The 8,678-nt window shown below is 41.5% G+C and overlaps 1 protein-coding gene and 1 pseudogene across 1 annotated transcript in view; both read right to left on the minus strand.

Annotated features, from left to right (window-relative positions):
• Positions 1–2,109: 2,109 nt before the first annotated feature.
• pak2b (p21 protein (Cdc42/Rac)-activated kinase 2b) overlaps positions 2,110–8,678 on the minus strand; it is a 9,663-nt gene continuing 3,094 nt past the window's right edge. The window contains exons 2-15 of the mRNA XM_027290425.1: positions 7,118–7,504; positions 6,924–7,030; positions 6,672–6,822; positions 6,487–6,518; positions 6,278–6,391; positions 6,053–6,188; positions 5,898–5,961; positions 5,387–5,435; positions 4,833–4,945; positions 4,626–4,743; positions 4,427–4,526; positions 4,152–4,348; positions 3,377–3,514; positions 2,110–3,284 (exon numbers count right to left, since the gene is read on the minus strand). Of these exons, the coding sequence (XP_027146226.1) occupies positions 3,198–3,284; positions 3,377–3,514; positions 4,152–4,348; positions 4,427–4,526; positions 4,626–4,743; positions 4,833–4,945; positions 5,387–5,435; positions 5,898–5,961; positions 6,053–6,188; positions 6,278–6,391; positions 6,487–6,518; positions 6,672–6,822; positions 6,924–7,030; positions 7,118–7,307 (1,596 nt within the window). The 5' untranslated portion in view covers positions 7,308–7,504 and the 3' untranslated portion in view covers positions 2,110–3,197. The remainder of the gene's footprint in view (positions 3,285–3,376; positions 3,515–4,151; positions 4,349–4,426; positions 4,527–4,625; positions 4,744–4,832; positions 4,946–5,386; positions 5,436–5,897; positions 5,962–6,052; positions 6,189–6,277; positions 6,392–6,486; positions 6,519–6,671; positions 6,823–6,923; positions 7,031–7,117; positions 7,505–8,678) is intronic.
• The window catches only part of LOC113747989 (serine/threonine-protein kinase PAK 2-like), a 937-nt pseudogene continuing 730 nt past the window's right edge, over positions 8,472–8,678 (minus strand).

Genomic DNA, 8,678 nt, shown 5'->3' on the forward strand with positions numbered 1-8,678 from the left:
ATAAATCATTTTTTATTTGTAAATAGCCCAAAGTCACAAAGTACATTTGCCTCGGAGGGCTTTACAATCTGTACAGGGAGTGACACCCCTCTGTCCTTAGACCCTCGGTTCGAGGAGGAAAAAGTGCCCACTCTAAATCCAGCTGAAAAATCCTCAAACGAACTATTGTTATTGGGAAAAGTCACACAGCTGATTAGCTACAGCTCTCTCAAGTATCTTAGACAGAAAGGGAAGGTTGATACCGGTTCTGTGGTTGGCTAGAGCTCTGGGTCTAGAGTGAGGTTTAATTACAGCTACCTTAAGGACGTGTGGTACATGTCCTGATACTACAGACAGTTCAGACCGGTTGAGGCCTTAGCTGCATGCAATATTAAAGTTATTGTGATGAAGGTGGATGGAGAAAAAGTCTAAATACCTATCACTGTTTCCACAACTGGTTACACTGCACATCATCACCTCCATCATCTCAAATATTTCTTATTTATTCAAAATTATTAAAAAAATTACTTTTTTTATATAGGTTTCTATCAGTAAATCTTCAGGATCACATGTTATTTCAATACCGATCTGTCATCTATCTATAATCAACAATAACATTTTTATCCTGAATAGACTGTTTTATTTTTTTATGTATCTACCAACACAATTGCCTATAAAGATAATCTGATTTTTTGGTGCTGCATCATCTTGCCCCCCCGTGCTTAAGTCTTGTCTCATGCCCCAGGTAGCACTTTTACTAATATATTGTATCTAGTATTCATTAGTATTAGTATATTAGTATGCATTAGTATTTTCCTGTTTTTATGTTATTCTTGTTTTTGTTTTACTTTTGGTTCTTTTGTTGTTTCTGTACTTTGCTGTTTCCTTTACTTCTCTTTCCGGTGCATAACTGCTCTGCCTCCAATCTTCTTATTTTCTTATTACTTCCTTCTTTTTTCGTGCCCCTCAAACCCCCTGCCGGGGATCCCCTCGAGCGTCTCGCCGCGTCCCTTTCCTGTCCGCTCCCCCTTCTTTTCCCCTCCTCTCCCCGTCCTTTTCTTTTTCTTTTTTCCCCCCCCTTTCTTTCTTTCTGTTTCCCTTCTTTCCTCCTCCCATCCTCTTTTCTGGGTTTCCCCTCGTTCCCGCACAGTTTTTCTGCAACTGTGGGAGAGAGAGACAAAACATGGCACTCTCTATCACTAACGTCAGGTGAAAATCACCTGAACGCATGCCTCTTGAAAAAACCATAGGTGGGAGAAGGGAAACAAACATACCATTAATGACATCCGTGAGCAGCCTGAAGCTACCCAAGGACCAATGCAACACAGACAGCAGCAACACAATGAAAATCACACGACAAGAACTGTGTGGGTGCAAATCACCCGACGTTAGTGTTCCAGGGTTAAAGAGGGCTAAATTTGACAATGTGAAGATGTCCAGGGGGCCAATATTAACATTTAAAAAATGAAAACATTATTAGCAGTTAAGTTACATACAAATGTTCTGTACCAATTTTATTTTTATTGTCACAATTATCAGTTTTTTCTTAATGGTAATGTAACCAAATCGAATCTAAAAACCAGTTCTTCCTTCATTTCACATCTGGAGTCAGATAAAAAAGAATAAACTGTATGAAATACGTTAAACTTAAAAATCTGAACCTCGTGTTCATTCAAAACATGACTTATTATGAGTAATGCAAAGTCTGTTTAAAGTTTAAAACGTGTCACTCTTGCTTTAGCAAGCCATAATATTAAAAAAAAAAAAGAGAAGCTTCGGGCCACATGAAATCAGACTGCGGGCTGTGATTGGCCCCCACGCCGTACTTTGGACATCCCTGTGCTAAACATTATTACATGTAACAAGGACAAATCATCTGACATCTGAGGATGGTAGGGGTCATAAATCACTGTTTTGGTCTAAATAAGTTTCCTTAAATACTTCAAAATAAAGCCTCTGTTTTGTTGTATCTACACTGCCTTCATAAAATCCAGCTCTAAAAGCCACAAAGCTCAACTTCAAATAAACAGCATAGGAAGTGTTATTTATGTTATATTGCTTGTATTAGTCTAGTCTTATGTTTGTTTACCTCTGTGTGTTACTGCACACCAATCACTCTCACACCCAAAATCACAAAAGCACAAACAGTTGCATTTATTTGAGTGCGCAGACAAGGTTGTTAGTTGTTCAGTGGAGAAAAGAAACAGTCAACAAATTGTCTTTACCATGCCTTCAACAGCTAACCATGACGATATGGCCACTTTGTTTTTTTTTTTCAAACTAATTATTAAGTACACAATATACACATGAGGGAAAAAAAGCGCATTTTGTTTTAGTCCAGAAGAACACAAAGGACAGAGTTGGACATACAATACTCATTTTTAATAACAACAATAAAGAAGAAAAAGTATAAACCCTGTCAATCTAACATTTTAATTTGCCTGTAAGGTGCACCTCTGATATCAGGAGACTAATGATACAGGGGGAGAAGTGATACAGTAGGTCTGTCAAGGTGTGGCACATAGATTCATGATGACAAATGTACTGAAATGTTTCCTATAAAAACCGGTAAGAGAGAAAAAAATGTCCATGAAACACGAGTCAATGTGGAAATAGCAAGAGTGTTCACTGAATGAGACCAACTATATAACAAGAAAAGAGGGGGACACGTATGAAATTCAAGTATCAAAATAACTAAGACACTGACAAAGCTTGAAAAGGTCAATTACAAAGGTAGTAAAAATCATGGGAAGAGAAACATCGACACAATCAACAATACATTAGGCAACATTTTGCATTTGTTTAAGGCAGTTGATTAAAAAACTAAATAGAACTAGGCATCTTCTTCATTCCAAGTTAAATACAAGCCCAGCCCCGAACGTGTCACCAGGAGATTTGTTGTACAAAATAACTAACGCCTGACTCTGAAACTAAGCACTTTAGTTTGACTTGTCTTCTGACGTCTGAGTGAGAATAGAGTTCATGTGGACAGCGGTGGAGTTGTGCTCTAGATTTTTTTGTTGTTTTTTTGTTGTTTTTTTTTGGTCTTCTTCACAGTGAGGTTTGTCAGGGCTTATAAGGCTGGTGCATCAAGAGTGGCGAGTCACTCTCAGCCTATTGTCTGGCACGAAAACATCTGAATGGTTGGCACATATCTGTGCACAGCATGGGAAGGCAGGGGAGCTCCTTTCTTCTTTTTTCTTTTTTTATTCCGTCAGCTAACGATTGCCCTTCATGGCCTCCTTGGCTGCCAGGATGAGAGGTGTGAGACTGGAGAGGGGCTTCGCCAGCTTCAGGAACGGATGCTGAGAAGGAAGAGAGGGCAGAGCGGTGAGTGGAGGTCAGATTTAATTAAAAAAAAACCACACAAATCTCGTAACAGGAAGCATGTTTCAACCTGCAGCAGCTCTTTGCCTCCGCCTCGTTTCTCTACATCCATTTCCAAGCAACGGTTGAGGAAATCTCTGAAGACCGGGGACAACTTCTCCGGGTTCTGAAGCTCGGGCGTGCCGTTTGTGGCGATCAGGTATAATGCCTGCCGAAGAGGAAGAGACGAGACAAAAAAGGTACACCGAGAAATGTCAATCAAAGTTCCAGGATACAATTTAATTCAAGTCCAACACTGTATAGTGCAGTCACTTAATAACAGCTCATCTGACACACAACAAACTGGAGGTGAGATCAGGTCTACAAACATGCACGAATCTATATAACCTTATTACACAGTGTTCACACACCCTGGCCGCCTGTTTACAGTGACAATAAGCTTGATCTGTATATATGGGTCAAGTCCCGTGTAGGGGTAAACTCACGAGCTGATGGTGTTTGCACGCAATTAAGAGGAACACAGACGAAGCAGACAAACCGGACAGACATGTTTGTATGTTGACCAATTCAGTCAGCAACAAGTCAGCTGATCAGTGGCTGTTGTTCGTGCGGGTGGAGGACAGGATTCGTCCTGTTTTGTGTTGACTCACGACCAATTGAAGGCTGCAGTTGTTCAGCAAACTATGCCAAAGTCTGACAAGCAAATCCTAAATATCACTAACCATTTGAGATTTTTCATATAAAATCTATTGTTATCTATTATGTGCATTAAGCCGTGCCTTTGATTTAACTAATTTAGTCATGAAATAAAGCCACATCATAAACATGAAAATAAGAACACTCACTCGTAGTGGGTTTTCGTTCAGGTAGGGAGGTTCTCCTTCGACCATCTCGATGGCCATAATACCCAGTGACCAAATGTCTACTTTAGGCCCGTAAGCCTTTCTGGTCACCACCTCGGGAGCCATCCAGTAAGGCGTGCCGACCATGGTGCTGCGTTTGCTCTGCTCCGGAGTGATCTGGGCACAGAAGCCGAAATCGGCTGTCGAGGAGAGGATACAGGGTTACGGTGACGGGATGTGGACAGGCTGCTCCTGATCACATTGGTTACCGGACTTACTCAGTTTGACAGAGCCGTCCATCCCCAGTAACACGTTGTCACTTTTGATGTCTCTGTGGATGACCTGGTTCGCGTGCAGGAAATCCAACGCTTGTAAACACTGCAGAGACAGACAGGGAAAAGTTGTCGAGCTCCAACTTTCACATCAATTATGATTTATTTATTAAATGTGACCCTGTCTGTGCAGAGCGCAGCGTACCTCTCGGCAGACAGCAGCTATCTGGGCTTCATCCATACAGGTCTCTGTAACCACGTCCGTCAATGAGCCACCGGCCAGATACTCCATCACCACAAACAGCTCCTCCCCCATCAGGAAACTGACAGACAGACACAAATACACAATGTCACACACCCATGATGTTATAATTATCACGAGATGCTTGTGTTGTGCAGCAGTCTGTCTCACCTGTCTAAAAAGTTGACTATGTTGGGGTTCTTTAACTCCTTCATCACTAAGATCTCGTTGATGATCAGCTCCTTCTTCGGCTGCTTTTGTAGGTTGATCTGTTTGATGGCGACCTGTAAAAGGCAAAGATTCAGAGTTACCCGACAAATGAATGAAGTGATCCTGTCAGTATATTTTTATATTTTCTTCCCCTCAGTGTTTACTATGACTGTATACGTGCAGGTTTAGCTGTTTCCTTAATGTATTTAAAGAGACGAACAGGAACAAACACGTTCTTCCTCTCACAAATAAAAAGTTGAAGTACTTTTACTTATACAATCTTACTCGGGCTGTGATGACTCACTGTGCTATTGTTAGATAACTTTAAACAGACACTTCTGCTTCAGTTTGATCACTGTGTGTTCAGTGACATATGTATGAAGCTACAGTCTCACTTTAAAGCTGCATTTCTTGTAGAAAAGAAGCTCTATGAATACAGTTTATTGTTAAAAACTTTTAACCCTCATGTGTCTATTTTACTCTGCTGTGTCGCTGGTAGGGCCATTGCTCTTTACCTCTTGTCCTGTGGCAACATCGATGGCTGTGAATACTGTTCCTGACGCCCTGCGACAAGAAGGAGAAGAGAAATTTACATTTTTTAAACAAAGTCTGCTCGAATTTGTCTGCAGAAGTTTCACACACAAACAAAAAGGCATCACAAGTTCAACACCAAAAGCTGTGATCGATGTAACAGAGGTGTGACACGACGCTTTGTTTCAGGCACAAGAATACGACTAAGATGTGGCTCGTAGGACAGTCAGGAGCTCACTGAGTCGTCATAACACAAACCTCAGAAAGTTCATCTATAACTCAAACTATTAACATACAACAATCACAAGTAAAACACAGAGTCTGAGTAATAACACCTGGTGAAAAACCTGTCTAGGAATCAGGAAGGCAGCAGATGTGTGATTGAAAGTTGTCAAAACAATAGAAGCAGAATTTGAAGAAGAAGTTGCCAAACTAAAGGGCATGTTCTTATAATAGATGCAATGTCACACAACGCATAAAAACTTCTGCACTCACCCCTGACCAATCTTTTCATATCTGGTGTACTTCTTCTTGGGATCTCCGATGCTTACTATGGTTCCTGTAAGCCAGTAGATCACATAAAACAGGTGAGTTTGGAGCTGTTATTGTGAGAATAAACATGTGAGATTAAAGATTAATTCATAATTTACTCAGTTTGTCCATGATCTCCTCGTCAGACATCTTGCCCTTCTTCCCCTTCTGTCGCTCTGCCGCCTTGGAGGCGACGTCTCCGTCTACGCATGTGCTCGGAGCGGGGATGGGGTCGATGACGGAGCGAGTGTACACCTGCACGACGCAGCAAAACAATCACATAAGACAAATTAATAAATACAGAAATAAACCTCGAGTACACAAAGTGTGTGTACTCGACTTACGCTCTTCGTGTGCTCTGGTCTCGGGGCCACGACGGGAGGAGGAGCTTCGTCGTCGTCGTCATCGTCGATGTCTTTGATATTCGGGGAAGAGGGTTCAGTGCCTTTTTTGACGGGCTGATTTAAAAAGGTGGAAGAAAAAAAAGTTGTTAACTTTCATAAAGACCGAACGTAACACAAATAAAAGAGCGTGCGTGTTTTTAAACACTTACAGACTGAGGCCCCGGGGTGAAAGCGTCTTTTTCTGTGATTGGAAAAAAAAAAGCAAAAAGAGGTCGAGCCCGGTCAATCAATGTTTTACATGAGATAAAAAAAAAGGTTATCGACTTTAAGACAAAAGCATAATTTTAGGCAATAATTAACTTTACAATAAAAAGGTTACAGTTTAACTTCTCACCAGAAGATGAGAAGCTGAGGTACTTCTGACGGCCGTTGCCAGTGGAGTCGTAGAACTTGAGAACGTCGAGCACAGCCTGCGGGTTTTTCTTCTGCTCTGACTTGGTGATGTTTGAGGTCTGGAGTAGTCGGGCCCATTGCTCTGGCATGCCCTGTGCAAGGCAAAAACAAATTAAAGGGTGTCAAACGTGTGCAGACTGCAGATGTGATGTAGGTGTGTGTTTTCGGTCGAAGTGTGAGAATAAAAACTCACAGTGAACTCTCCCGTGACAGCATCAAACCCGACGTGTATGGTGTGTTCAAAATCTGAAGGCGGCGAGATCTCTGGTCGTTCTTTGTCTCGGTCTTTCTTTCTGCCACCTGAAAGAAACCAAAACCTCGTTGAAATCACACGTGACGACACAAAAAGTGTTCACTAACTTAAAAAAAAAGTCATCATCGTGTCACCTTTTTCAGCCCCGGAGAAGATTGAGATGATCTTATTGCGAGGTTTCCTCTCCTCGGGCACAGACGGCAACGGTTTAGAGCTGTGGTTGGCCGAGAGCGAGTCTTTGCCAGAGCCGGTACTAAAGATGGTGCTGCTCATCCTGACCGGAGGCGCGGGGGGTTTATCCTCAGGGTCTCCGTTATCACACATCGCTTATAGGTCGTCGGGAGCCTCACGGGGGTGGTTAAGAGGGGAGCTTCGGGGAGGGAGGGCGTAGCGGACGAGGATGGACAGGGCGGCGAGCGCTCACATCAACATGAGGCACGGGTGTGCTCATGCGCAGAGGAGGGGGAGGATGTGCCCAGAAAGGTGACAGGAGAGGAAGGAAAGGAAGTGCCAAGTGGTACCTGGAGGAGAATCAGAGCATGAACACACAATGATGAGGTTATAAATACAACAGACTAATAACGGGAACAATTAAAGCCATTGTTGTTGAAGCTGAGGAGTATGTAGGACAGGGACGTCCAACGTCCAGCACGGGGGGGACAGAAGGCTTCGTTTTCATAATATATCATTTATGGCCTGCTGGCATTGTCAGACACTGCACAGCTGGAAAAACAAATAACAAAACATTTGAACCTTGATTTTTTTAAGTTTGATGTATTTGATACGGTTTATTCTGTGTTATCTGACTCCAGATGGTTTTTAGATTTGTTCACGCCTGATTGGTTTAGATTTCAAATCAAATCAGATTTTATTTGTATAGCCCAAAGTCACAAAGTACATTTGCCTTGGAGGGCTTTTCAGTCTCTGTCCTTAGACCCTCGGTTCGAGTGAGGAAAAACTTGCCCACTCTAAATCCTGACTGAAAATCCTCAAACAGACTATTGTTATTGAAGAAAGTCACACAGCTGATTAGCTACAGCTTTCTCGAGTATCTTAGACAGAAAGGGAAGGTTTGATACCGGTCTGTGGTTGGCTAAGAGCTCTGGGTCTAGAGTGAGGTTTAATTACAGCTACCTTAAAGGACTGTGGTACATGTCCTGATAATACAGACAGATTCAGACAGGTTGACGGCTTAGCTGCAGAAATTATTAAAGTTATTTGATGAAGGTCGATGGGAGAAAAAAAGTCTAAATACATATCAGCTGTTTCCAAACTTGGTTACACTGCACATTTTTAAAAAAAAACATTTGTATGTAACTTTTATTCTTAATTTTTTAAATGTTAGTATTGTCACATCTTTAAACAAAGGTTTGGGCTGCAGGTGTATCAGTGACGCTAAACCTCCATCATCTCAAATATTTCTTATTTCTACTCAAAACTATTTCTATTTTTACTTTTTTTATATAGTTTTCTATCAAGTAACGATCTTCAGATCTTCAGGGAAGAAGGGCAAGATGTCTGATGAGGAGATCATGGACAAACTGAGTAAATTATGAATTAATCTTTAATCTCACATGTTTATTCTCACAATAACAGCTCCAAGTTTAATTTCTTTGCACAGGTTTGATTTAAATACAGATCTGCCCATCTATCTATAATCAATAATAACATTTTTAAACTGAATAAGGACTGGTT

The sequence above is a fragment of the Larimichthys crocea genome, chromosome XVII, assembly GCF_000972845.2.
Source record: "Larimichthys crocea isolate SSNF chromosome XVII, L_crocea_2.0, whole genome shotgun sequence".
Classification (NCBI taxonomy): Eukaryota; Metazoa; Chordata; class Actinopteri; family Sciaenidae; genus Larimichthys; species Larimichthys crocea.